Source organism: Terrapene carolina, unplaced genomic scaffold (genome assembly GCF_002925995.2).
Source record: "Terrapene carolina triunguis isolate 2854851 unplaced genomic scaffold, T_m_triunguis-2.0 Scaffold194, whole genome shotgun sequence".
Classification (NCBI taxonomy): Eukaryota; Metazoa; Chordata; order Testudines; family Emydidae; genus Terrapene; species Terrapene triunguis.
Genome location: NW_020664545.1, coordinates 3,432,395 through 3,460,359, shown reverse-complemented (window position 1 = coordinate 3,460,359; position 27,965 = coordinate 3,432,395). Strand labels below are relative to the sequence as shown.

At 65.8% G+C, this 27,965-nt stretch overlaps 1 protein-coding gene across 2 annotated transcripts; it reads left to right on the top strand.

Moving 5' to 3' along the window:
* The first annotated feature begins 1,620 nt into the window (after positions 1–1,620).
* On the top strand, positions 1,621–26,409 carry FCHO1 (FCH domain only 1). Of its 2 annotated transcripts, none has more exons than XM_026655032.1 (29): positions 1,621–1,666; positions 7,616–7,685; positions 9,460–9,544; positions 12,949–13,040; positions 13,205–13,279; positions 13,614–13,755; positions 14,051–14,203; positions 14,422–14,526; positions 14,779–14,877; positions 15,236–15,332; positions 15,523–15,567; positions 15,841–15,913; positions 16,028–16,049; positions 16,483–16,540; positions 17,378–17,559; positions 17,858–17,882; positions 18,526–18,588; positions 19,032–19,083; positions 19,401–19,492; positions 19,784–20,368; positions 21,107–21,219; positions 21,949–22,054; positions 22,245–22,356; positions 23,578–23,733; positions 23,847–23,979; positions 24,354–24,553; positions 25,002–25,066; positions 25,485–25,649; positions 25,999–26,409. In XM_026655032.1, the coding sequence occupies exons 3-29, from the start codon at positions 9,518–9,520 to the stop codon at positions 26,019–26,021; spliced, it is 3,060 nt and encodes a 1,019-aa protein (XP_026510817.1). In that variant the 5' UTR covers positions 1,621–1,666; positions 7,616–7,685; positions 9,460–9,517; the 3' UTR covers positions 26,022–26,409. The 2 variants fall into 2 exon arrangements, with proteins under 2 accessions (XP_026510817.1, XP_026510818.1); XM_026655033.1 differs by having other exon boundaries at positions 1,623–1,666; positions 7,619–7,685.
* Positions 26,410–27,965: the final 1,556 nt, after the last annotated feature.

Sequence of the window (27,965 nt, the reverse complement as noted above, 5' to 3'; positions counted from 1 at the left end):
CAATCCAGCAACTCAAGGAGTCTGGCTGGGTTTAGTATCGCTGTCATTTGGGTTATACAGCCTAGGAGCTCCAGTCACGGCCCAGAGCCCCGCTCTGCTAGGCACTGCACAGACACAGAACAAAGCACCAGCCCCTGCCTCCAAAACCTTACACTGTAAATACTTAACATCAGGCCAGCTGGTGCAGCCTTCCTTTAGCTCTCCTCTGCTTCCCCTTTTGTGATGGGTTTTTTTTTCTGGCTGGTTCCCTGTAGGGAAGTACCTACAACTCAGCCAGCAAGGAGCGGTTGTCCACCGGTTAGCGCAGGAGCAAGGAGTCAGGTTTCCGACGGGCTAGTTCTGACGTGTGGTGGAAGTGGAGCGGAGTGGTTAGAACTGGGAGCTGGGATTCAGGATCTGGGGTTCTAGTCCTGGCTCTGATGCTGTCTGGCTGCATGTTCTCAGGCGAGTCCCTGTCCTTCATTGTGCTTCACTTTGTCCCTCTGTTCCCGGGGACAAGTCATGCCCCAAGCCTTGGTTAACGAATGTGTTTATGTGAAGCCTGTTGAGAGGCACCACTCAGTGCAGGAGAAATAGGAGGGTTGCCCAGCCGTTAGCAGGACACGGAGACTGATGGCACGTCAGGGCACATCTGGCAGTCTAGTGAGCGCATCCTCACCCCCCCCCCCCCCCCCCCCAGCAGCTGCTGAACGGTCAGTGATGGGCTCCAGCCTGAAAACAAACCTGTCCTGGTGTCAGCCGGAGCAGGGCCATGAGCTCACTTCAGGCTGCAGCCGGAGGAATGGAACGTACCAGCCAGTGTGAGCGCTGGCAGCGCAGACAAAGGCCCGTCCAACTGGGGCCACTCTGATCCTGAATATCCTCGCAGGGCCTCTGGGCCTGGCAGCGTGGTGAAATGGGACATGATGGAGTCGGGGCATTAGACCCCAGTGCAGGTGTGTTACAACCAATGCTAGGGACGCTGGATTCAGGTTGAAGCGCATTCTAGGGTTAGGAGCCGTAGATGCAGTTTTAAGGGCATTGGCTTGTAGGGGCATTGGATCCAGCCGGGTTTAGGTATATTAGCTTCAGGGGCTTTAGAGCCAGAGCTCAGTGGATTAGAGGCTTAGGGGCATTAGAGGCCGATCAGGGTGCATGATAGGTTTAGGGACGTTAAATCCATGATTGCAGAACTGCTGCCCAAGGCACCTACTTCACGCCCCTCCCCTCCCCGGCAGGTGCCCAGATCCAGGTTTCAGGGTTTATTATTTATTCATTGTTTTTCCCTTGGGCCTGGCCCAGTGCCCGGCTCCTCTGGCCACTGGCAAAGGCCCCAGGTCCCTGCCCCCAGCAGAGGAGCAGCCCAGCTCCGGGGGGGCTGCAAGGGGGTGCCTCGGCGGCTCCCCCCGGCACCATACAAAGCAAGGGGGGGGGGTGAGGGAAAAGGGGGCGCTGTCACTTTAAAGATGCAAATATCCAGCCAAGAGCAACAGCCCCGCCGGCTGGGCCAATCAGGAGCCGCTCCTGTTTCCTTTTGTAACCACCACCTGCCCACCCGCCAATCCCGAAGGGGCCCCCGCGCGGGTCCCGCCCCCGCTCCAGCCCGGCCGGCGGCGGGGCGGGCAGGCGGCTGCAGCCCGAGCCGGGGCACTGGGTCCGGCTGCGCTCGGCGCCGGGGCTCGGAGAGGTGAGTGCGCCCTGCCCAGGGGCCGGGCTGCTGCTCCGGGCCCCCCCCTTCGGGGCCCGGTCGGGGGTGGGGGGTCCCCCCGGAGGCCTCCCCTGGGATCCCGCCGCTCGTGACCTGCCCCTCCTCTGTGAGCCCCACTGATCCCCCCCCATCTAGGGGGCCGCCCCTCCCTTGGTCGAGCCGACTGCGCTTCCCTCCCCGCGGCCGATCCCGCGTGGGGTCCCCCTCTGGGGGCCTGGCCGGGGTGTGCTCTGAGACCCCTGGCAGGGACTGGCCGCCCCGCAAACCTCCCCCTCAGTCTGGGGGGCAGGTGCCTGTCTGTCATGGGAAAGGGAGGATAAAATGAATTCTGTGTGGGGCCACTTTCCCCTCCCTCCTCCGGCGGGTGTCAGTGGGTGTCCGCCCCACTGGGGGCCAGATTCCCCCCTCCCCTGTTTGGTGTGGGCCAGATTTCCCCCCTCCCCCGTTTGCTGTGGTCCCCAGCCCCAGTGTGGGCCAGATCCCCCCTCTTCCACCCGTTTGGTGGCCGTGGGCCCCAGCCCCACTGAGGACAATAATCACAGCAGCTGAGGATCTGGCCTGGAAAAATCCAATGTTTGTCATTAGCAGGCAAGGGCCGGGGGAGGGCGTGAGCCGAGCCAGGTGCTAGGAAGGTGAGACTGGGGGGGGCTCGTGTGTGTGTGTGTGTGTGGGGGGCTGGCAGGTGCGTAGCTTCGCTGGGAAGACGCTTTTCATAATTTTTGCAGAGTCCTCTATGGCGGCCCTGCGGCTGGGGGATTCGCTCCCGAGCTGCCTTAGCCGAGCCACCTGCCTGAAATCTTCCAGCCCTGCAGGTTCAGGGCGGCTGTCTGCGCTCTCGGGTGAAGGCCGTTGGATACGGGGACTCGGAGCTGGGCTCCCCCGTTGTCTGATCCTTGCAGCGGATTCGGATTTCTCTTCCCACGCCGTGGGGGTGTGGAAGGATTTTAGTGTGTGTCGGGGGGTTCTTTAACCCTAACCTTACTTGGCGCGCATGCAGGACGTGATCCCCGTGTGGGGTGAGCGGTTGCCCCTCGGCTGGCTTCAGGCGGGTGCAAGATGCCAGCAGGTTTCTGTCTGTCGGGGAAGGGGGGTGGGGAGAACGCCTTCCCAGGCAGTTGTCTCTGCTGAAGCCTGAATGACGGCGAGGCTGTCAGGTTGTCTCCGCGCCGCGGCTTGCGTGTGGGAGAAGCCAACCCGAAAGCGCGCCAGCTCACTAAGCGTTCTTCAGAGGCGCTGTTTAAACGTTCTGTTTCTCTTTCATCTGCCACGCACATGGAAGCACGCGCCGTTTGATACCTCTGACGTGGGGCGACAGGGAGCGCTCCCTGGATGTGGCTTGTGGGCGGCCGCCGGGAGCGCTCGCTGGGGTGGGTTGTGTGCTGCACGCCCTCCGGAGCGAAGGGGCTCATGCGTGGCCCGAGCTCTCCTTGCAAATGCACGGATCCTCTCCTTTGAACGAAGGGCTGACGCTCAGGTGGGTGGAAACGTTTCGGGAGGGGGAGAGCAGCTGCGTTTGTTGGCATCTGGCCTGGGATGACCCACGGTTTCCTTGACCCGTTGCCTCTGGAGCGAGTGGGCGGTGGGGACTTTGAGGTCCATTGTGCCTCCCTGCCCCTCCCAGGATGCGTCCGCAGTGACCTTCTTGCATATTTCATTCCCTGGGGTGCTCCGGTTGTCTGGGCCTTGTGCCCTTTGTCATCTCGGTTGATGAGGATCCTTTGAGAGTCTGTGCCGTGACTGGATCCTGGGAAACACCGTTGCCGGGGCCGGTGCTTCAGGCTGGTGGGGCTGGCTTTGCTTCCTGCCCCTCTCTGACGAGCTCCAGTAATGTTGCTCCTCGTCTCCCGTCCCGGCTCCCACCTGCTCTGGTGCCGATCCGAGCGGGGTTTGAACCTGCGATCTTCAGCCCAGACCCGGGTGAGCCAAAGGGGTAATGCCATTAGCTGGTAGCAGTAGTAGAGTGTTATCCTCCATGCACCGGCCACTAGAGGGCAACGTATTGCCCACTTTGCAAGCATGGCACATGCTGAGTGGGGAAGTGGGAAGTGCTGCCAAGTCTTGCTCTAGCCCTAGGCTGGTAGAGTAGTACAGGGCTGGCACGCAGTGGCTCCCAGACCGGGCCATCCATGGCTGTGGCTAAGGGAGGGCCCGTTTGCCTCCTCAAACATAGTGCTAGATCTGCTGAGAGCTCCAGAGCCCTGCCTGCCCTGGGCAGAGCTTTCAGGCCAGTTCTGAAGCCCGGCACCTTGAGCTGTAAAGCTCCTAGTTTGGGACCGTGGATGGGAAGGGTTGAAAGCCTCGTGGGCCACTTTGTTCCAGCCCCCCCAGGGGCGAGCGAGGGTAGTGGGAAAGGGCTCACTCTGCCGCTGAGAGCTTGGCTCCGCGATGGGGCATGGTCTCCTATTGCAGTTTCTCCCCGTGCCTGGATCTGAGCCGGGGAAAACCTGCTATGCCAGCGACTGAAGGAAGCTGACTGGCAGTACCAGAGCTAGAGCCCTGGCAGGCTTTGTGCCCTGGCATTTGGGGGGGAGGGGCAGGGCCAAGCACTGACCGAGGGCGGGGGGGGAGCTTCCTGATGCAAATTTGCTGTGATACCAGTTGCCTGGGGAGGTTTGGCAGCTGCTCCGGGAAGGGGGTGAGATCGGGGCCTGGTGTGCTCATTTCCTGCATCCACGCGGGAGGCACGGGCAGTGCCAGGCTGCTGAGACGAACGCTTGTTGTTTGTTTCTGTGTTAATCTGCTCCAGCGCACTGCCCAGTGCCCCGTAGGCCCAGCCCTGCGCATCTTCCTCTTGTGTCTTCTTCAGGCCTTGCCCAGAGTGGCAGCTTGGCCTGGAATGACCCCGTGGAGCAGTGCAGCTTGTGTTGCTAGTTGGGAGAGCTAAATTCCTTCCCCAGCTCAGTTTCCCCCCCCCCCCCCCGGGGCAGGGCTGGGAGCTGCACAGCTGGGCGCTGGGTTCCGGAGACGTCTCCCCGTGGCTGCAACTGGGGCGCCTGGAAAATCAAAGGCAGGCGTGCGTTCGTGTGCCTAGAGCAGGGGCCTCGGGATCGGGGGTGCGGGGGTTTGGGATGCCTGTGCCCTAGAGATCAGGGCATGCACGTGTGGGAGAGGATTCCTGGATACCGTTCCAGGCCCTGCCATGGACTTGAGCGATTTCAGGCAAGTCGCTTCCCCTGGCTGGGCCTAACTCGGCCCTGGCATAAGCTGGCAGGACTCTGATGGGCTGTAGGGGGAGGGATGCCTCTGGGAGCGGGTGGCAGTAAAAGGGAGGTAGCCAGCAGGAGGTCAAAGCCATGGGAGGACACCGCAGTTTGTAGCTCTGGCCTGAGTGAGCAGGTGGCGGCGAAGGACGGGAGGGAGCTCGGAAGCCTGGTAAGGCGGGCGAGAGCTAAGAACACCCTGGTGGAGATGAGGCCTAAGGGCATTTGCTAGGGTGCTGGGCTGGCTGGTCCCGGACTCGTGGTGGAGAGAAGCCAGCGGGGTTAGGGGATCAGGTTTGTATCCCCAAGGAGCCCCAGCGATGGTCCTGGCCTAGCGACGCCTGGCCAGCTTCCCCAGGACCAGCCTGTGGGCTTTGGACGAGGCCCCTGCTCGCTGGGGCCCCTTTCTCGTCCGACTCCTGGCCCTGGGTTAGTTTGTGGCTTGTCAGTTCGGCTGAGCGCCAGGGACCGGGGCTGGAGTGACCCAGGGCCGAGGAGCTGCTGGGTGGGGGGTGCTGGGGTTCGTCTCGGTGCCTAGAACTGCCATGGTGGGGGCATGAAAGGAGCCAGCAGGAGGTGTCGCTTCCTGGGTTATGGCTCCAGGATGGGCTGGCAAGCAACGTGCCCCGCTCCCCCCATCTCTGGCCCCTCCTCCACTGCTGGGGCACGGGGACCAGGGAGCCCTCCAGCGAGCACCCTGCCCCACCATCCCCTCGCGGCTCATCCTAGGATGTGGGACGGTGCTGGGCCTCTTGGATGCTCAGGGAGGGAAGGCTGGTTTGAGCAGCCCCAACTGGGGAGAAAGGACCCAGGCGTCCAACTCCCTTGCCAGGTGCACACAATGGGCCTGATGCACAAGCCCCTCCCTGAGAGCTTCCGTTGCCGATGGGAGGGGTAACTCAGGGGCCTGCACCCACTCTGCCCCCCCCCCGAAACTGTGCCAAGTACCCTCGAGAAGATACAAGTACCTTGAACCAGGTACTCTGCCCTAGAAGTCGCTGGGGGCATGCGGTGGGGCCAGGCCTTGGGCGAGCAGGGGGCAGCGCTCGGGGTGGGGGCCTGGTACTGAGAAGGGTGGGGAGGTGGCTGGAAGGGGGGGGGTATCCCCATGTTTAAGGCAGGCTCTGTGCTCCCTGCCCTGCTCTGCCTGGGCTGAGGTTAATGTTTACACCCCAGCCCCTGATATCCCCTGGCCGGGGCAGACACGTCTGTCGATCCCTCTGACTCCCCTCCGTGCTGCCAGGTGACCAGCGTCTGCTGGGCCTGTGCTGGCAGACATGGCACCAGCGCTGACTGCTGCCTGTCGTCATGTGGGTGCCGTACCGTGGCCTGAGCCACGCCTTGCCAGCCTCTGTGGGAGGTGTGCATAGAAGATCCCAGTTTGCCTGGCAAGGCGGAGGGATGGGGGCATTGTGAGACCTGATCTGGGGGTCTTATGGCTCAGACGCAGAGCTCCAGGGTGCAGCCTGCATTGACCTGATGAGAGGTTGCCCTGAGGAGCTTCCGTCCCTTCTGCAGCCGGGGGCTGTGTCCATCCCAGCCTGCCGTGGGGGTTCCCTGCTCGTTGGTGTGTGCCGTGTTGCTGTGCGCGGTTAAACAGCCTCCGTCGCAGAGGTGGCTGCATTTCACCGATGAGCAGGGATCACGTTGGCCGAGGCGCGGGGGGAAAGAGGAGGGACTATAGAAATATGAACCCTTTGGTTGGCACAGTGCCCTCCAGGCTGGGTATGGGAGCAGGCTCTGCCCCCCCCCCCCAACAGTTGCAGCGGATCCTTGACGCCCTTGGGACGCCGAAGCCCGTCAGAGAAGAGGGCTGGTGGAGTCATCCTCTCTGCCTGGCAAGGGGCTGTACAGGGGATGCCAGGCTGCCCAGCTCTTGGGTTCCATCCCCGCGCTGCCATGGGTGCATCGGGGAATCTCTGGCCCGTCTAGGATAGTCTGGCTGCAAAGCCCGTCCCCATTTGGCGTAAGGGTGTGCCTGGCTGGCGTCCCAGCACTGCCTCGATTGCTTCCCAGCATTGGCGGAGGGGCCTCCGGCTTCCTCCCCCTGCCAGGCAGGTGCCCCCTGTTGATTCCCGAGCCCACAGGCCGGGCAGGGCAGCGGGTTTGATCGATTTCCACGCTGGGCTCGGCTCCTGTCTGGGCCCCCCTCCCTGCTCCTGTGCCCGGCCCCACGTCTGCGCACGTGAGGCTGCTGTGGAGAGGCAGGGACGGCAAGCCCCATCTCACCGGGTGTCTCCGGTAGAGCGGACGGTGGGGGTGGGGGTGAGTGTGACTAGGCCGGAGGCAGCGGGGCATGGTGGGTAGAGCATTGGCCGGGGACTCTGGAGCTCTGAGTTCTATTCTCGGCTCTGCTGTGTGACCTCAGGCAAGTCGCTTTCCCTCTCTGTGCCTCAGTTTCCCCTACCCGTTCTCCTCCTTTAGAAAGTGCCCTGAGCCCCGGGGATGGGAGGTGGTAAGTGTGCAGAGCAGCCCCACATGTGTGGGAGGGGCAGACATGGCTGGCGGGGGGGCTGGCTAGGAAATGCCCCGGGTTGAGACCTGCCCATTCGTGTCACGCATGCGCCAGCCAGACGAGAAGAGGAGCTGGGGCGCCAGGCTGGGCCGGGGACGTGGGCGGGGGCAGCAGGCACTCACAGGTGTTGGTTCTGCTTAACTGGCCTGTGGGCCCCCCCGGGCCCCTGCAACGGAAGTGGTGCTGTGCTAACTTCTGGTTTCTCTCTCTCAGCAGCGCTGGGTCCCCCAGGAGGACAGAGCCGAGGATGAACCAGCCGGGACTGTGCGCCCGTCAGCGCTGGGTGAGTTTGGTGGCCCTGGGGGGCCCAGGGGGCTGGCCCTGCTGCAGATGGGGCCAGAGCTCAGCACCGGGGCAAGAACTAAGCAGCTTGCCCCCCGCCCAACCCAAGGCCCGAAAGAGAGAAGGAAAAAACTGAGCACGCAAAGATTTTCTAGTTTCCTGTTTTTCTCTCCTGTGCGGAGGGGGAGGGGTAGGCTGGGAGGAGAGCTGTGGGGGCTGTGACTGAGTCCAGGGGATGGGGCTGCCCCCACGGACCGCGGGGAACTAGAGACCTCACGACGCGGCGGGAGCAGGTGCTATGGGGGCGGTTACAGGCCAGCCAGGTGCGCCCCCACCCCTGGGCTAGAGGACTAGGGATCCGGCGGGCTGTGTGGGTCTCTGCAAAGTCGTGCCTGTGCATCGCCTTGTTATATGGCCCAGGGATCCCCTCTGAGCTGGGGGCTCCAGCAATCCGGCGGGCGCGTCTGGGAGCCAGGACTCCTGGGTTCTCTCCCCAGCGCTGAGAAGGGAGTGGGATTTAGTGGCTAGGATGGGGGAGGGAGGATTGGGAGTCAGGACTCCTGGGTTCGGTTCCCTTTTCTGACTCGCTCCGCAACGCCCCGCCCCGCGCCTCAGTTTCCCCATGGGGAAGGTGCCCCAGGCGTGAGGCGGTTTGGTGAGCGGCTGCCTGTGGAGCGCTGTGACACGCTGGGCGGAGGTGCTGCGGGAGCACAGCGGAACCTCATTCATTATTCAGCCGCGTATCCGGTGTCAGCTCTGGCTGCGTTCTTCAAGCGTCCAGCCCCTGGGTCCTCGCCATGGCGTTTAGCACCTGCTCGCTGCCTGGCGCTGATCTGCCCTCCTTGTTGGCTTGTGCCAGCCCCGAGGGAGGCTCCCTGCGTGCGGGGACTCGCGGCCGGGGTCCAAAACCTCCTCGGGTTTGGAGAGAGCCACCCTGCACTCACCACCCGGTGTCCCAGGGCAGTGGCTGCACCGGGACCGGAGCGGGTGTCTGGGTGGCAGAGCCGGCCCTGTTGAGGAGTGCGAGGACAGGGCGGCACGCGCAGGCACAGCCGCTCTCCGGGCTCCAGCGAGTGTGGGATACAAAGAACGGCCTGTTTCCATGGCTACGGCAGCGCGGGGTCTGGGAGCTGATTTGTTTTGAAAAGAAATGTGCACCCCGTTCCAAAGCGCTTCGCCCCCGTTAGACCCTAGCTCTGCCCACGAGCATCACGCGGGTGCGGCTGATCCCCGCTAGCCTTCGGGGAGGCTGGCCAGTCCTGCTTCGACTGGGGAAAGTGAGGCACGGGGCTGCACTGACTCATGCAGGGAGTCAGTGGCAGAATCCGAGATGGAACCCAGGTCTCCCGAGGCCTTGTCTGCAAGCTGCCCTTGTGAGAGGCTCTGTGCCGGGGGGGGGGGGGAAACTGAGGCACTGGAACAGTTAATCATTACAAGTCTGGTAGAGCTGGGAATAGAACTTGAGTCTGGAGTCCCAGTTCCCTCCAGCTCTAACCACTAGATCCCATTTCCTCCTGGAGTTGGGAATAGAACCCAGGAGTCCTGACGCCCCGCTTGCCTTGCTTTAACCGCTCGAGCATGTTCCCACCCTTGGAGGATTGTGTATCACACCCATTCCCCAGTGTCCCCGTGGGCCTGTCCCCTTGTCGTCTCGTTAAGCAGCTCCCCCCCCTCCCCCCCCCCCGAGCAGAGATCTCTCCGTCCCGCCGTGCTCCCTGTGGGGTGTGACGGGAAGAAGCCTGCCTGGCATCACCTGATCTCTGTGTTTGCTCCAGAGGCTGGAGAGCTGAGCTGTGGGATCCGGGAGGGAGCGTCGTCCCGCCCAGCTCCAAGATGTCCTGTTTTGGGGAGCATTTCTGGGTAAGTGTCTCCTTTGGGGGCGTGGGGGGGGACACTCTGAGCTGTGCGGTTCAAATGGAGCCGGGTTGTTCATACGCATCCTTGGAGAGATGGGTCCTGTCCATAAACCCCAGAGCTGAGTGGGGCGCAATTGCTGGGGGCAGCCCAGATGGAGGGAGAGCCTAGCAGGATGACATATCCCAGCATGCATTGCTCCCCCTCCATGGCTCTGGTCCGCCAGGTTTGCGGCCCCTGGCGCTGGCATGGGGCTGGATCTGTTCCCACCAGACAGGGCCCTTCCTGCGGCGGAGCGCTGAGGCCCTGCTCCGGAATCGGATCTGCGTGAAGGACGGGGGGCTACGTTCCTTCTCTGGCTCCAGCTGGCGCTTGCTGCCTCCTGGGTCCCGAAGCAGAGCTGGGCCCTGGCTGCAGTGGGTGGGTCTGCGTTGGGGTATGCGCCTGGCCTGGACAGTGGCTGGGGTGGGGCTGGCTTGGGAGACTGCTGGACACTAGCTCTGGCCAGCCCTGGGAGATGCCCAGCGGGGGGCGTTGCAGGGACAGTTTGCCACTGCTAATTGATTAGACTCTCCAAGGCAAGACACAAGGACCTCGTTACTTGCCGGAAGCTGCTTTAGGGACTGGGGAGAGGCGTTTGTGTGCTGCATTTAAATCCCTTTGCAGGTGAGCCCCTGCCCAATGGGGCCAGGGGAAGGCCGCATGCTGGGTTGGAGGGGTCAAATGAATTCAGAGGAAGGAGTGCTGGGTTGTTGGCCAGGCTGGGCACAGAAGAGAGCGGGGTGCAGAGCCAGGCCTGGACTCTGGCTGGCAGAATCCTGCAGGGCACGTGGCCAGAGTTTTCACTAGCCTGATAACTGATCCTGAAGCCCCTCCCCAGGAAAGCTACTGGAGTCTCATCCCCATTACACAGCTGGGAAACTGAGGCAGTAATTTGCCTGAGGTCCCGCAGCAGATTGGTGGCAATGCTGGGAAGAGAACCCCGGAGTCCTGACTCCCCTTGCACCGGACTCTGTCTCTGTACGGAGCCAGGGGACGTAGGCTGTCCCTGGTGCGGAGCTGCGGGGAGAGGCTCCACGAACAATTGGGCTGTGGTGCAGCCCAGAGGCCGGGGGCCGTGATGGCCACGGGTCTGCTGGCCCCGAGTTCCCCGGCTTGGGTGGCTCTGACCATCTGGTGCGTTGTAACACCCCGTCTGGGCTTCCCCTCGCCCCGTCCACACCCACTCTGCCAAAAAGGGGGATTTCCAGGCTCTGTGCTCTCTGCTCTGGGGATGGGGGGGTGTGTGTGTCGGGGGGTTTCTTTCCTCCAGCCATGGGAAGTTAGGGGCTCTCCACCTCTGCAGCTTGCTGCTGGGAAGGGAAACAGCCCTGGGAGGGCCGCGGAGCTGCCGAAATACCTTGGTGATGGATGCACGTTGTGTGGGGAGATCCGGGCCCCGCAGCTGCCCTGCAGGCAGTCACAGGCTAGGCCTGGCTGCGCTGGGGAAATTTCTAACCGGCTGGAGCCGTGATGGGGGAAGATCTGCCCCAGGTACAGGGGCAAGGAGCGCCTGGGTGGGGGTAGATGTGGAGAGAGCACCGATCCGGGAGCCAGGAGATGGGCTATGCTGCGGTTCTGGTCCTCCCCCGCGTGGGCTGCTCCGGTGTGGCTAGCTGGGGGCGTTGGCCTGTCCAGAGACTGGCATGCCTGGTATGGCTGCAGGGCACATGCCCGCTACTGCCCAGTCCCACTGGGATGGGAGGGGGGCATCCCCCCCGCCTGCGCAGTTGGGGGTGAGCCGTGAGCAGGTCTGGGTCGCTTCCATCTCTCGGGCCTGGGCTGGGCGGGCCGGGCTCGGACGTGAGCCGACACCAGCCCGCTGCCTGGTCCGAGCGCGCCCAGCCTGGTGCCGCCTGCCTGCAGCCAGGCCTCACGCAATGCCCGGGAAGTGTGGAGGGGTGTCTCCGTTCTTCCCCCCCCCAAATGATGCCCCCTCCCTCGCATTCCTCAAACCAGATCCAGTTTATAAGCAGGAGGGCAAAGTTGTAGCTAGGCAACCCCATCGCCCATAGCAACGGGACCTGGGTGCTGGTGCCAGCCCCGTGCGCTGCTCTCTCCTTGCTGCCCCAACGGTCTGCCAGGCAGCTTTCTTAAAGCAACAGCACCCCCTTTCCCTCCCCCACCCCCACCTGGAATCTCCAGAGGCAGGGGTGCGGGGCAGGGGGCTGCCAAGGACCTGGGGACCGGATCTGGGCCATGCCGACCGCAGCCCAGCTTGGAAAGGCTGCGGGATGGATGGTATATGCCAGAGCTGGGCCTAGAACCCAGGAGTCCTGCCTCCCTTGCCTTACCCTCCTGCCTCCCACCTCTGCCCCGGCTGGCACACCCCACTTCTTACCCGGCGTGGGGTGGGGTCAGATTTCCCCCATGTCCTGCACTTCCAGCCTGTCTCCCCAGCAGCTGTGGCTCCCGCTTCATGGGGCGGGAACAGGCTGGCCACGGGCACTCGTGAGCTCATCCGCCGGGTGCCCACAGCCCCCCTCGGTAACCGGCCCAGGATATAGGGTGGTCTGGATATGGGGTGTATTCCAGTGGCATTGCCCACCCATCCCCCTTCTCCCCTGCTGCAGGATGTGGGGCTCCCCCGACCCATGGGCATTTCATACCCAGCTCCAGCACAGAGCCAGGGAGCGCCGCTACCCAGGCCTCTTCCCTCCCTGCCCAGCCCTGGCTGTGGTGCCCGCCGCTTGGCCGGGGGAAGTTCCAGGAGGAGCTGAGGTAGCGGGAAGGTGCATCTGTACCACCCCCACCCCAGAGCATGAGTGGGAGCCCTCCCAGCTTCCCGCGCGGCGCTGGCACCACGTGCCTCTTGGAGCTTGGCACCGAGCAGGTGCCTGCCGGCCCCTCTCCCTGCACGGTATTGCCCGGACTCCTGCTTTTCTGCACAGCGGCTGTGGGGCAGCACCGCCCCCCCCCGCTCACCAGCGTTGAGGGGCAGCCATGTGGCTGGTTTGTTTACAAGAAGGCGGGGGGGAGGGGGCGGCTGATCTGGGGGGAGGGGTGAAATAGTCCAGGGGATCCTAGAGCTGGGGGAGGGCAGCCCCACGGAGCAAGTGCTGGGGAGGGCTGGCAAATGCCATCCTGCCACCTTGCCCTCCATGGCCGCTGCTCTGCGCTAGTGGCCACGGGGGCTCCCTGGCAAACGCTGAGCCGGGGGGTGGGCAGAGTTCGGACTGGGGGAGCTGGGGCTGTGGATTGGGGGGAGGGAAGGCAATGGGCAGCGACTGGGGGGGGACCCCCTGTGGGGTCCTGCCTGGCCTGTAGGCAGAGCCAGGGACCCCAGGTGCCCCTGCCCCTGGAGCCCACCGGAGAGCGCCTGGGGACCGGGTCTGCCCCCTTCACCCTCTGCTCTCTGCCGCCTGCTGCAGGGAGAGAAGAACCAGGGCTTCGACGTGCTCTACCACAACATGAAGCACGGGCAGGTCTCCACCAAGGAGCTGGCCGACTTCGTCCGCGAGAGGTAGGGCCGGGGGGAGGGGGCGCCTGGGCCCCAGCCGCGCAGCGCGTCCCGCTCCGGGGGTGGAGCTGGGCCCGCCAGGGCCCTGGGGCTGTCTCTGCCATTCCCCGCCCCCCGGGCACTGCTCGTTCGCTCCCCTCATGCTTCCCCCCCCCCTCTGCTTCCAGGGCCACCGTGGAGGAGACTTACGGCAAGTCCATGGCCAAGCTGGCCAAGATGGCCACCAACGGCACGCAGCTCGGGTGAGCGGGGCAGTGAGCTGGGGTGGGGGTGGGGGGGGCTGCGTGTCTGAGCCCCGTCGCTGTGTGAACCTCCTACTGCTGGAATACCCCCCCCCCCCAGCCGCATGGGCCTTGTGGAGATGGGGTGGGGGGGGGCTCCCTTCCCTGTATCTTCCAATGCCCCCATCCGCTCCCCAATCCTGGCAGGGGGGCGCCCCTTTGGCCCCACTCAGCGCTGGCCACGGGGGGGTGCCGATGGGACCAGACCCGGTGGCCCATCCCAGGGTGGTGAGAGGTCTCTGGAGGGCGACGGGGGGGGGGCCTGCTCTCAGCGCCTGCGTCTCCGCCCCGGCAGGACGTTCGCGCCGCTCTGGGAGGTGTTCCGGGTCTCCTCCGACAAGCTGGCGCTCTGCCACCTGGAGCTGGTGAAGAAGCTGCAGGACCTGCTCAAGGAGATCGCCCGCTACGGGGAGGAGCAGGGCAAGGCGCACAAGAAGGTACCCGCCGCCCCAGCTACAATCCTGCCCCTTACGCCCGTCGGGCAGCTGTCAGCGTGGCTGCCTGGGTGCCAGGCGCTCACAGAGCGGGGAGCCCTGCCCGGGCACCTGCCTGCACCTGGCTCTCGCTGGGCCCGTTGCCCCTCGCCTGGCAGGCTGAGATGCCAAGGGCTGAAAGGGCCCGGAAAGCCGAATTACCCGCTCCCCACTGGGGGCGTCCCTAGGACAGGGGCATTTGGGGGGGGGAGCTCCCCTGCCCCCCCCATGTCTCCAGGCCCCTCTCTTGCCCCCCCAGTCCAAGGAGGAGGTGTCGGGGACCGTGGAGGCCATCCAGCTGCTGCAGGGCGTCGCCCAGCTGGTGCCCAAGTCCAAGGAGAATTATCAGAGCAAGTGCCTGGAGGCCGAGCGCTTGCGCCGGGAGGGAACCAACCAGAAGGAGCTTGACAAGGTACTGGGGGTGCGGGGCTGGGGGTGGGCGGCTGGTGGCGGATGGGCTGTGGCCCATCACCCCGGGGTCTGACTGGCATGGGGGGGCTGGGGTGATTGTGGCAGGGCAGTGCCCCCTTGATGAGGGGGGATTGCCCCGATGCCCGCTCCCCGTGGCAGGGCAGAGCAACTGGGCCATCGCTCCCAGCTCCCACCCCCCTTCTGTCCTGCCCCCACCAGGCCGAGCGGAAGTCGAAGAAGGCAGCTGAGGCCTTGCGCCGCGCAGTGGAGAAGTACAACATCGCCCGGGCCGACTTTGAGCAGAGGATGCTGGACTCGGCCGTGGTAAGTGAGGAGGTGGGCACGGGGGCAAGGACACGTGGGTGGGGGGGCAGCCATTGGAGGGTGTGGGGGCAGAGGGCATCTGGCTCAAGTCTCATTCGGGTCAGTGTGGGGCTGGGAGGGGGGCACCGCAGGGGTCCAGCTGGGCTGGGGGGGCCTGAGAGAGATGCCCCTGGGATCGCTGTGAGCTCCAGTCTCTGCACAGCCTCCCCACATCTAACTGCTCTCTTTCTCTCCCCCCCACCCCCCCCGCAGCGGTTCCAGGAGCTGGAGGAGGTCCACCTGCGCCACATGAAGGGGCTGATCAGCTCCTACTCACACTCCGTGGAGGACACGCACGTGCAGATCGGACAGGTGAGCGCCGCGGGGGTGTGTGTGCGTGCACTGGGGTGGGAGTGAGCTGTGGGGAGGGGGGCGGGGGCGTGCACTGGGGTGGGGGGGGTGAGCTGTGGAGAGGGGTGTGTGTGCGTGCACTGGGGTGGGGGTGAGCTGTGGGGAGTGGGGCGGGTGCGTGCACTGGGGCGGGAGGGCATTAGGGGGGCAGTGGGAAGGGGGGGTGCAGGAGAGGGCAGCTGTAACCCCCCCCACAATCTCATCCTGCCCCAAGGAGGCGCTGCTGGGGGTGGGGAGCGAATGAGGGGGCCTGGGCAGTCACCAGCAGAGATGAGCACAGCAGCCTCAGCTCCCCCATTCCTCCTCCCCCCCCCCCCAGGTGCACGAGGAATTCAAGCAGAACGTGGAGAACATCGGCATTGAGACGCTGCTGCAGAGATTCGCCGAGAGCAAGGGCACTGGGCGCGAGAGGCCGGGTGAGGGGCACACGGGGGAGCTTGCTCTTGCATGGGGCTGAGGGGCAGGGCTTGCACTGTTGCACATGGAGGGGCGGGGCTTGCTCTTGCACGCTTTGCACGGGGCCTGGGACAGGGCGTGCTCCCCCGGGCACAGGGGAGGGGCGCGTGTCTCTGCCAGGCTGACCCCTGCCCTGCTCTCTGTTGGCAGGTGTGCTGAATTTCGACGAGTGCAGAACAGCCCCAGTGCAGGAAGGCAAGTACGTCTCTGCAGCTGGCAGCCCCATGGGTGCTGGGGCATTGCCTTGGGGGAGGCGGCCACGGGGGCAGGGAGCCGGGACGTTGGGCTCATCCCTGGGGAAGGGCTCTGGGCGGGCGGGCGGCGGGGAGGAGCTGGGAGCACCCGGGGCCTGGCCGTCCTGGGTCAGGGCCAGGGTTAGGGTTAGGGGGGCTCGGGGGGCGAGCCATCTCCGGGGGAAGAGGGGCTGGATCTGCGCCAGGAGTCGCTCACCCGCTCTGTCCCCTGCAGGGCCCAAGAGAAGCCTCAGCAAAGCCTTCCGCATCCCCGGGCTGAGCCGGAGAGACCGAGAGCGAGACGCTGTGTGAGGCCCCCCCCCCCCCCCCCCCTTACCCCCCCCCCCCCCCCCCCCCCCGCCCTTGCTGGGCTGCTCCGGGCAGTTTCAGGGCGATTGATTTTCTCTCTCTCTTCCCCACAGGGAGTCCCCAGACACCGACTTGGTGAGTAGCCGCCCTGGGTGACCAGCTGCCAGCTGTGGGGAAGTGGGGGGCGGATTCGGCCTGGTTCCTTCCTTTGCTGGCACCTGCCCATGGTGCTGCCAGACTCCCGTGGGCCCAGCAGCTCTTGGTAGTGGGCGGCTGGGCGGCATCCACCTGGGGCAAGTTTGGGAGTGGGGGGCAGGGAGGAGACCCCTGCTCCAGGGGTTCTGCAGCGCTGAAATCACACATTCCCGACCCACAACCCCTGCTGTCCCAGCCCTGGGCTCTCCCCCCCAACAGCTCTGCCGGTGCCCCTCACTCCCAACCCGCAGCCCCTGCTGCCCCCCTCACTAGTAGGCCCGGTAGATGCTCCTGGGATTGAATGGGTGATGGAGGGAGCAGGGTGGGGAGTGTGGCCTCTGACCCACCTCCCTGCCGCATTCTCCCCCCGCAGACCTGCCCAGATGTGGACGAGGAGGGATTCACTGTACGGCCTGACCTCAACCAGAGCAGTATCCTTGGGGCTGGCGGGGCCCAGCTGGGGGGTGGGAGGGGCTGCCGGGGGGAAGGGAGTGGGGGGCTGGGGTCAGGGCTGGCTGGTGGGGTGAATGCCTATATGGGGCCCAGTGGGCAGGGCAGGGGGGGTCTGGGGTCAGGGCTGGCTGGCAGGGCAAGTGCCAGGATGGGGCCCAGCTGGGGGTGGGAGGGGCTGCCGGGAATGGAATGGGGCGCTGGGGTCAGGGCCGGCTGGCGGGGCGAATGCCCGTATGGGGCCCAGCGGGCAGGGCGGGGGAGGGCTGGGGTAAGGGTCGTGCTGGAACCGGGGGTCAGGGCCAGCCGGGGGGTTAATCTCATCTGCGGCTCCATGTGCTGCCCCTGGGGCGGCTGGGGGAGATATCGGCTCAGCCCCTGGTCCCCTGCCCAGCCAGTTCCTCTCCTGCCGGACTGGGTCCATGTCCTGGGGGTGGGGGGCAGAGGTGCCGGGCGTCCAGCTCCCCTGCTTGGCCGCAGCAGGGCAGGAACTCGGTCTCCCAACCCCCTGCGCCGGGGGGACCAGGCTGGACTCAGACCCGCAGCAGGGCCTGGGCTGAGCCCGAGGGATGTAGGCTTGGATCGGGGGAGGGCTCCCCCGGTTTCATGGCAGGGAGCCCCTGCCTGGCAGGACTGTCCCCAGCACGGGCCTTGTGAGCCAGGCTGGGCAAGGGTTCGGCGCCAGGCCACCTGGGCCGGACTCCTGGGTTCCATGCAGTGAGCTGGGGTGGAGGCGACACCTAGTGGGCGTCCAGGGGAATGGCAGGCAGGGCCCAGCGCCGCTCCTGGCCGGGGGCTTTTCCTTGACCCCGGCTCAGGCTCGGGCGGGACCCACGGCTGCTCGTCCAGCGACTCGGACTACGAGGACGAGGACGAGCCCCGCAAGTTCTACGTCCGCATCAAACCCCTGCAGCCCTGCGACGCTGCGGGCAGCGGCCAGGCCGCAGTGGAGCAGCTCAAGGCGACGGTGGGGAACCTGCCCCTGCCCCCCAGCACCGGGGTGAGAGCCGGGGGCTGAGCTGGGGGAAGTGGGGAGCCTCTGGGGTGCAGTGGCATGGGACCAGGCTGGTGGCTGGGAGGGGGGGGGAGTGGAGGGGGTAGCTGTGGGGTCAAGACTGGGGCCGGAGGGAAGTGGAGGGGGCGGCCGTGGGACTGTGGAGGGGGTGGCTGTGGGGCCGGGGGGAAGTGGAGGGGGCGGCCGTGGGGCTGTGGAGGGGGTGGCCGTGGGGCTGGGGGCTGCAGGGTTGGGCTGCTAACTGCTGCCCTGGTGACCCCCCCCCCCCCTTGTTCTCTTGCAGGGCACAGTGAAGAGACAGGCCTGCAGTAAGTGCGGCTCAGCTGTCGTGTAGTCGTCTCACCCCCCCCACCCCCCAGCTCTGAAGCAGAGGGCGCCGTGGGGGTGGACAGTGCAGATGCCAAACCTGGGTGGGGTGGGGGGAGATTGTTGTGGGTACAATGGGCCATGTGGCAGGGACCTGCCCAGCAGGGGGCGCTCACTGGGGTGCAGGGTCTCCTGGACGTGGGGAGCTCCATGCATGGCGCCTGTGCCCCCCGCCACCTGTCTGGGGAGACGGGTGCCGATCCTGCCCTGGCAACGCCCCCCGGAAGCTGGCTCTGCACCCCGGCCCTTGGGCAGGTCTGACCTATCCTTTGCCCAGAGCAGTTTCTTAATTTTGTGGGGACCCAGCAAGATCTCCCCCCTCCCTCTTAGCTCCGGGTGCCCTGGATAACTGGGGGCCACCCCTTCTCCATGACCCCAGCACTGCTCAGCCCCTAGTGGAGTGATTCTCCTGTCTGGGTGCAAGAGCACGGGCCCCGCTGCAGGGGGTGCTGGCGGGCACTGTGACCCCTCCCCCCGGCCATCCTTCTGAAGAGGGGGGGTCATTTTTTCACTTTGCTGTGTCGGGAGCTGTCCAGGTTCCAGTCCCGGGGCCCCCATGATGCCCTCTGTGTGGTTATTCCCCAGGGCACTTACCGGTAGCGACGACCGTCACGGTGAACGTGGGCTCTGACGTGGCCCTGGGTACAGGTGAGGCCGTGACGAGAAAGTGGGCGGGGGGGGGGGGGCATGGAGGGAAATGTGGTGATTTGCAAGCCCCTCCCCTGTGGCCACATGCCCCGCCCTAGCGTGCTAGAGTAGCTGGATGGTTCTTCCCAAGGCTGGGCGGTGACATTGACATGGTTAATAATGAGATCAAGGTGACCATCAGTAGGGGTCAGAGTTAACGCCCATGTAAGAGGCCTCAAGGCAGCACACACCCCCCCCCGTCCTGTTGGTTCAGCCTCTCTGCAGACTCAGGCAGGCAGCCCCAGAAGCTTTCACCCGCCCAAGGGGAGTTGGTGGGGCCGGCTGTGTGACGAGAGCTGTGGCAGGTCGCTGGAGGAGTGGTTGGGGGAGGGGTGCGGTGGCTCTGTGCCCTACCTGTAGGCTGGGGGCTGGGACCTGGCTCAAATCCGTCTCCTTTCCTGCAGGTGAGGAGCCCGGGAAGCCGCAGCGCCCCCACCCCGCCGCGTGGACTCCCAGGTACCGGGGTGCCCTTGGCGTGGGTGGGGAGGGATGGACGTCGGAGTCCTTGTATGATGCGCCTGCTCTCCAGAGCACCCGTGCCAGGCTGCTGGGGCAGCTTTGGGACCCCACGGAGCGCGGTCGGCTTGTGGAGGGCGGGGGGGGGGTCCCAGCCCTTCCCGCGCCCCCTTCGCCACAGGGCCCTCCCAGCCTGGCGTTCCCCACAGCCAGCGCCCCAGATGTCTGGGGCAGGCGCCCTGGGGCATGGGATGGGGCCAGGAGTAACCATGTGTCTGGGGGCCCCGCTGATCTCCCCTGCTTTGGTCCGTCCCCAGCTGCGCAGGGAAGCCCCGGCCGGACGCAGTCCCTTCCACAGCCCTGTTCGGGCCCCCGCTGGAGTCGGCCTTCGAAGCGGAGGATTTCCCAGGTACGCGTGGGCTGCCGATGCCCACCTCACAGGAGGGGAAACTGAGGCACGGCACGGTGGGGACGTCCCACAGCATGTGAGAGATCCAGAGCTGGGAATTGGAACAGGACCCCTGGGTTCTGCGTTCTGGCTTCAGCTTGGAGCTAGGGCTCCCCCCGCTGGCCTTTCTGTGCAGCGCAGCCCCTGTGCTGAGCTCTGCGAAGCTGCCCCTTGCCCCTGCCCCCTCTGTTTGGGGGGCAGTGGCCCTGCCCTCGCTGGCTCCGTGATGGGAACGTCGCCCTGTCTCCACAGCCTCCCGAGCCTGCGGCCTGGGCTCCAGCCCGTCTCCCTTCTCCTCCTCGTCTCCAGAGAACGTGGAAGACTCGGGGCTGGACTCCCCCTCGCACCCCCCCACGGGCCCCTCGCCGGACTCCAGGCCCTGGACGCCCCAGAGCCCCCTCGCCAGACGGCCCGCCAAGGGCTCCCCGCGGCTCCAAGAGGAGCGGGGCGTCCTGCCCCCCACGACGACCGCCTTGGAGGAGCAGAGCGCCTGGCTGCCCCCGCCCGCCAGCCCCACCGGGTGGCCCCAGGACACCCCCTGCTTTGCCGCCTTCGGAGAGGACTCGGGGGCGGGGTCTCAGCACGACTCGTGTTGCCCCAGCGCCACGGCCCCTTCGCCCGACCCCTCCGGGGACCCCGAGGCCTGGGTGGCCAGGCCTCCGAGTCCCGGCTCGGAGCAGGCCCTGCAGCCCTGCAAGCATGGGGCCTGCCCCCCCTCCCACTCCTCTGCCTCTCCGGTGCCCCCCAGCTGCAGGGAGCCCTCCGGCCCTTCCCCGTGGACTCCCCAGTGGCCCGGCCCCAGGCTGTCAGACAGCAGCACGCCGGCGGCTGAGCCCGGTGAGTACAGCCCTGGGGGTGGGGTGGGGCGCTGGGTAAGGACCTGCCGCTCGGCTCCTTGCTTCCCAGAGCACGAGAGTGGAGCACGGCAAGGAGCAGTGACCTCCCCCCCCCCCCCCCCCAACTGCTCTGCCGGTGCCGCTCGATCCCACCCTGCAGCCCCCCGATATCCCAGGCCTGGGCTCCCCCCAGCTCTGCCGGTGCCCCTCGATCTCACCCTGCAGCCCCCCGATATCCCAGCTCTGGGCTCCCCACAACTGTTCTTCCAGTGCCCCTCGATACAGCCCTGCAGCCCCCTGCTATCCCAGGCCTGGACTCTCTGCCCCCACAACTCTGCCAGTGCCCCATAGTCCCAAACCGTAGCCTGTGCTATCTCAGCTCTGGCTCCCCCCAGCTCTGCCGGTGCCCCTCAGTCCTGACCAGCGCCAGCCCCACTGTTCTCGCTCCAGGTCTCTCAGGCACTGGCCGATCCTACCCACCTGGCGCTCCTAGTGAGGAGGAAACGTGTCTGTTTAGGTGCCAGGCTGAGTCGCTTGCCCACGTGACCTGGTTCTGGTTCCTGAGCTCCTGGACTGACCCCTCTGAGTGCCCGGCCCTGGCACTTTGCTGGGTCTCGCACTCCTGCCTCTGCGTCCCTACCCCACAGCCACCTCCCGTGTGCCTCATCCCCCCCCCCCCCCCGTGGTGGGACGGACCTTGCCCCCCCCCGTCTCTCACCCCTGCCTTGTACTTCCACAGATCCTCCCCCTGCCCCCGCTCCGCCCAGCGCTGCCCCCAAGGTGGCCCCCCCACGGCGATCCAGGACGAAGAGGCTGTCGACGGGGCAGGCCGCCTGCAGCCACAGTGACCCGGTGGGTGGCGCCGCGCTGGCAGGGAGCTGGTGTGTGTGTGGAGGGATGGGGAAACTGAGGCACAGAGCGAGTAAGTCACTTGTTGTCCAGGGAGTCTGGCAGAGCTGGGGTTTGAACCCCGATCGCCTGGGTCCCAGCACGGCGCTCTGCAGGCAACTGGCGTCGCTGACCCTTGGCAGGGACTGAGGAATTTTTCAACTTCGTCAAGAGGTGGATTCAGACTAACGGCTCTTCCCGGCCCCGCCGTGGGGCTCGGCTGCGTCTCAAGGGAAAACCAGCCATGACCTCGGGTCTCCAGGGTGGCCGATCCCCGGCCGTCGCTGAGACCCCAGAGCAGACACTAGCTCACGGGGGGGGGGGGGGGGGGGGGGGGGTTCTGCACAGACCCCCTGGGGTGGCTGGTTTCTCCTGCCTGGCGGGGGCCGTATGCTTTCCTGGGGAGTCTAACCATTAGCAGTGGGGCTGGTGCTCCTGGGTCCAGGAGGGAAGCAAGGTTTTGAAGGTAGCAGGAGACTGGGACCCAGGACCCCTGGGTTCTATTTGCAGCTCAGTCCTGACCCGCTGGATGGCCCTGCCTCAGTTTCCCCACTTGTACAATGGGGCTAACGATCCCATTTGCAAAGTGCTTTGGGATCCCAGGCCCTTGGAGTCTCCTGTTCCCTCCTTGCCCTGCCGGTGGGTTAGCCCATCCCTGGCCTGGAAGGTGACGTATCGCCCTTCGTTTTGCAGTCCCGCTCCCTGTGCCCCTCTCCCCTGTGGAATTCTGGCCCTTCCCACTCGGCTCCGGCCAGCCTGGGCGAGCGCAGCTTCTTCACGGTCTCGCAGCCGGCGCTCGGTACGTACCCCGGGGGGCGCGGGTGCCAGGCGGGAGGGGAGGGGACTGGCCCCGAGCATCGGGGTGGGGGCAGGGGGTGAACCTGTGGATAGAAGGGAGGGGGCCCAAGCTGGGGGAGGGGAAGGGGAACTTTGGGCTGGGTTTGGTCAGAGGCTCTGGACCTGACCCCACCTCCCCTCCCACCGCCCAGGGCTCTCCCGAGGCCCCAGCCCCGTAGTGCTGGGATCCCAGGATGCACTTCCCGTGGCAACCGCCTTCACCGAGTACATCCATGCCTACTTCAAGGGTCAGGACCCTGACAGGTAAGGTGGGGGATGGGGCCCGGCCTAGGGGTGCCCTGGTTATGGGGAGGGGGAAAGAGACAGCTCGGAGGAGCGCCAGGGCTAGATATCTGCCCCCAGATCTCATGGGGCACCGGGGAGGGGGGACAGGGACTGGATCTCTCCCTCCCTGCTCCTTCCCACAATCCCTCTGGGCGCTGGTGGGCGGACCAAGCTCCCCCGTGGTGCCAAGCTCAGAGCAGACCCTTGGGAAGCAGGGCTTGCCCCACACTGGCTGGGATCCTGTGCTTCGATTTCACCAACCAACGTCTCGCGCCCTGTAACTGCCTGACCACGGAGTCCCAGCCCAGCCCCCAGGGTGCCCTGCTCTGTCTCGCCACCCAGGTGAGATGGTCCCTCCCGCCAAAAATCACACCAAAGCACCAGTCACTCGCCCCGGGTCAGTTGCACCTTCGATCTGGCACCGATCCCTTGTAGCCAATCTGATCCTAGACTAGCTAAAGATTCATGAACTAGGAAAAGGAAATCGACGCGCTATTGACAAGAGTAAAGCAGCCAACGGGGAGACATACAAACCAGTTCCAATTTGGCTTCCAAAAGTAACAGAAGCTTCTGTGATAAACAAGCTGCGTGTGTCCTTGGGGGCCAGGCCAAGCCTTGGAGATCTGCGTCTGCCTAGCAATCCCCCCCCCCCCCCCCCGGAGCCCAAGCAGTGAAAAAGATCCTCTTCCTCCTCGTTAGGACTTTTGATTCCTTCCTCTCCTGGCTGGCGCTTTGCAGTGACAGAGCAAACACGGGGGACCCGGCCGTTTATAACCCTAATCCCCCTCCTGGCCCTGAACACGCCAAGCCCGGCCGGGTCCAGCCCTGGATCTGTCAGGGTTCGGGGGGGCCTAGGAGCTGGTCTGCCAGCGTCACACCCACATTGGGGTGGCTGGATCTCCCATCCCCCTGCCTCACCCCCGATCCCCAGGGAATTGTGGGAATGGAGTGGGGAAAGCTGGGAGTTCCAGCCACCCCCTGCCCCAGGGAATTGTGGGAATGGGGTGGGGGGAAAGATGGGAGATCCGGCCACCCCAAGGCCCTGGGGCATTGTGGGAGCTGGGAGATCCCCTCCCTCCATTCCCCCAATCCCGTGGGGGAGGGGGCTGGACTCCCCACAGGCCGTGAGGTGCTGGGCTCTCCCCTCTCATTGCTGGGGTGGGCTCTGAGTTAACGCCTGGCTCCCCCCCCCCCCCCCAGCTGTCTGGTGAAGATCACGGGCGAGCTCACCATGTCCTTCCCCGCCGGCATCGTCCGCGTCTTCAGCGGGAGCCCGTCCCCGCCCGTCCTGAGCTTCCGCCTGCTCAACACGGCACCTATCGAGCAGTTCCTGCCCAGCGCCGAGCTGCTGTACAGGTACCGGGGTGGGAGGCCCAGCTCGGCACGGAGCTGGGGGGGGGCACGGGGGCTCTGCTGGGGCTCTGAGGCTGTGTCCCAGCCTGTCTGACCCACCCCTCTCCCACCCGCAGTGACCCATCCCAGAGCGACCCCAGCACCAAGGACTTCTGGCTGAACATGCCGGCGCTGACCGGGCACCTGCAGAAGCAGGCGGAGCAGGCCCCGGCCGCCTCCTACTATAACGTGGCCCTTCTCAAGTACCAGGTGAGGCGCCAGTGGGGACGTCCCGCCCGCCTGGAATCCCCCTATCGCCAGGCAGCGCCGTCAGGACTCCTGGGTTCTCTCCCCAGCTCTGGGAGGGGAGTGGGCTCAAGTGGGTTGTGGTGGGGCTGGGAGCCAGGACTCATGGGTTCTCTCTGTGGCTCGGGGATGGGGGAGAGGGAGTCTAGTGGGTTAGATCCGGGGGGCTGGGAGCCAGGACTCCTGGGTTCTCTCTGTGGCTCGGGGATGGGGGAGGGGGAGTCTAGGGGGGGCTAGGAGCCAGGACTCCTGTGCTCCCCCCAGGCTCTCAGAGGAGCAGAAGCTGTTCCCAGCCCCCCATTGCCGGCCCCTCTAGCCGCTCTCTGCTCCCCTGGCAGTTCTCCAAGCTGGGCCCGAGCGCGGCCCCCCTGCAGCTGGCAGTGCGCTGGGACTGCACCGCGGCCACCACCCAGGTCAGCGTGGAGTACGGGTACAATGCCGGTGCCATGCCCGCGCCCAGGCCCCTCACCAACGTCCAGGTGCTGCTGCCCGTGGAGGAGCCGGTCGCCAATGTGCGGCTGCAGCCTGCGGCCAGCTGGTGAGAGCCAGGGGGAAGCTGCAGGGGCTCCGGCCTGGGGGAAACTCGGGGGGCATGTTGGTGGGGAGGGGCTGGGCAGGAGGCAGCTGGGAGTCCTGGTGGGGAGGAAGGATGGGGCGGGGGCAGGAGGAGCCTGGAGGCCCTGGGGCGGAGGGGGGATGGCAGGGGCAGGAGGAGCCTGGAGGCCCTGGGGCGGAGGGGGGATGGCGGGGGCAGGAGGCTGGGAGCCCTGGCGGGTGGGGAAGAGGGATGGGAAGGGGGGACAGGAGGCAGCTGAGGGCCCATGGCGGGGGAGGAAGGGTGGGAGGCAGGAGGCAGCTGGGGGCCATGGGGGGGAGGGATGGGGGGTCCTGGGGGGGCAGGGGAGATCAGGTAATGGCTGGTGCTGTGTGCGCCCCCAGCCCTCGCCCGGCGGGGTGACGCCCCCCCCGTCTCTCTCGCCCCGCAGGAACCTGGAGGAGAAGCGGCTGTTGTGGAGGCTGCTGGACGTTCCTGGGGCCCCGGATCGTGGCGGTGAGAGCTCTCAGCGCCCCCCGGCGGGTTGGGGGGGGCAGCTGTGTTTGGTGGGGGGGGTCTGAGCCACCTTCCCTCCAACGCTGGGGCTGCCGGGGGCTGAGCGTGAGCTGCAAACTCAAGGCCCTTGGCCCTGACGCCCACAGGCCATAGCGGCTCCTGGTGGGGCTGGTAGTGGGGTACGGCGCCTCCTGCTGGCCAGACGCCAGCTCCTGGTTCTGAACAGGGTTTGCTGGGCGAGCTAAGGGCAAGGGTGGCTGGTGGCTCTTAGCAGCTGACCCTCTTGCCACCCCCAACCCCAGGGTGTGTCAGCCCCTCCCCCCCGGCTCGGTGCTCTGGAGTTTGTTCTCCCCCCGGGTGGGCAGGGTCTGAACCCCCAGTGAGATCCTGAGCCCTGTCTCTCGGCCTTGGTCCCCAGGCTGCGGCCACCTCTCTGCCAGCTGGGAGCCCCTCTACGGCCCCAGCAAACCCAGCCCCGTGGCGGCCCAGTTCACCAGCGAGGGCAGCACCCTGTCGGGCGTGGAGGTGGAGCTGGCAGGCAGCGGGTACAGGATGTCGCTGGTGAAGAAGAGATTCGCCACAGGTAACCGCAGCGGCTGAGCATGTCCGTGGTGGGGGGGAGAGGACGCTTCCACTTGCTTGCACGTGGAGAACTCCTCCCCCTCCTGTTCATCACTGTGCCTCAGTTTCCCCTCTCATCCTTTGTTTAGATTGGAAGCTCTTTTTGGAGCCAGGGTGTGTCTCTCTACAGTGCCTGGCACGATGCGGCCTGATCTGGGGTGGGATCGGTAACAAGCCGTAATAAGAAAGGGACTCCAGGGAGGGGGATACGATCTGAGCACAGGGGAGTGGAGGAGTCTGGGTAGGCGGGGGGCCTGTTCCGGGAGTCCCTGGTGTCTGTCTCCACCTCTCATGGTTGTGTTTCCTCCTAGGCATTTATCTGGCTGGCTCCTGACTGGCTGCCCTCGTCCCCCTGTTCGTTGCTGGTTTTAAAGCCCCAGCGGCCGTTGGCTTGTTCAGCCGCTTGCTGCCCCCGGGGGTTTCTCTGCTGTTGGATTTTTAAACACTGGAAAAAAGTCAGATCTGTGGGGAGGGGAGTGGGGGTCCGGCCCCTGGCCCGTGAGAGGAGCAATGGTGCTGGGCTCATGCTGGGCTGGGGGTCTGGCCCCTGGACGGGACGAGCGGCTGAGTTGCACTGGACAGAGAACAGCCCTGCTCCCGGTTTGCCTAACTCCTCCCCTGCCCCCCACCGGCCGAGCTGGGGTCTCCGTGCTGTCCCCGGGTCGCCCCCTGGCGATGGAACAGAGCCTTCCACTCTCCCAGCTGCTGTACGGGGGTGGGGGGAGGAGGGGAAGCTGGGGGGGGGTCGTCACCCTTTTAATAAACACTTTATTTTCTAATAAAACGACCTGTCTGCTTCCGCTGCCCCTTTTCTCCATCGCCCTGACGTCCTGCCACGAACCTGCTGCCAGCCTTCATGGAGCAAGAGGCTGCCGGAGGCGCTGCTAGTTAATCGCCCGCCCGCCCCTTAGCTCGCAGTGAGGGGCAGCACAGGCCAGTCTGGCCCGGCCCCAGCTGTTTGGGTTGGGCCGAGCGGCTTTACTGAGTGATGAGAAGCGCAGCGGGGGCCTGGAGGAAGTCAGGAGAATTGCTTCCCCCTGTGACGGAGCTTCCCAGCTTGTTCCAGGGAGCAGGGCTGCCTCCAGTCTCCCCCTTGGGGACCTGGTCCCCCTCCTCTCTCAGCCCAGCAGCAGCTCGCACCGTGGCTGAAGTGAGCAGTGGGAGTGACTTGGGGCCATGTTGGCGGATTGGTTACGGTGGAAGCGGACTGGAACCTTGGCTACGCAGGTTACACTTGACTCTCCCTGCCCTCTCTAGCCGAGGTACCGCAGTGCTCGCCTCCCTCCTGCGCCAACGCCCCCGGCCCTGGTGCTGCCCGTCCTCTCCCAGTGCCGGCTCCAGGCTCATGTTTGCCTCTGACCTTCAGGCTGTGCTCTGGGCCAGGCCCTGGCTGGAGGGAGATGGTTCTGCTGGAGCGGGGGACCCTACCTGGCACCCAGCCTTCCCCCCCCCCCCCCATAGGAGATGCCCCCTGGTCTGTTTCCTGGTGCTGGGCAGGTGTCCCTGAACCCACAGCCTGGATCTCCAGCCCCGGGAGGTGCTGCGGGAGGAAGGAGGGGGCGGGCTGAGCTAGAACCCCAGTTTCACATTTTGCAAACAGGCTTGGAAGGGGCCCTGCAGGCTGCAGCCCAGCCCAGGATCCAGGCCCTGCCGCTGCTCTGGGATAGCCCGTCTGCTTCGTGGTGTGCTCACTGCCCCCCCGGGAGGGCGAGAGCCGCGCGTGGCTGGGCCAGCTGCATAGCAGGGACAAGCCAGCGGCTTTGTCTGCGCCTGGACGTTAATGTGGAGTCAGGGGTGGGGGGAGTTCAAAGCACATGAGCTGTTCCTGATTAATGCCAGGGGTAGACAAGGGCCGAGGGGCACTAGGAGGGGTGGGGAAGGGGACACGGGGCCTTTCCCAGCCAGGGGGTGCAGGCTGCCTGCTGGGGGGGAATGGGGTCTGGGACCTTTCATCTTGGGGCTGCTCAGCCCACAGCCTTGCTGTGCCCAAGGGGCTGGCTGGGAGCCTGGGTAAATGGGTTTTGGGGTGTGACGCTGGCACGACCTGGCAGGCTCAGCCCCCAGTGCCAGCCCCCCCCCCACACACACACACGCTGCCTGCCTCCAGCCATCTCTGTCTGCCTGGTCCCCAGGCCTGCTGTGTGTTGCTGAGATGCTGCCCCCAACTCCCACCCCACATCAAACCCATGATCAGCCCTGCCCCACGCCACCCCTGTCAATAGACATGAGGGGCAGCCCCGTAGCTGCAGTGCTTGCAAGCAACTGCGCTCCTCAGGAG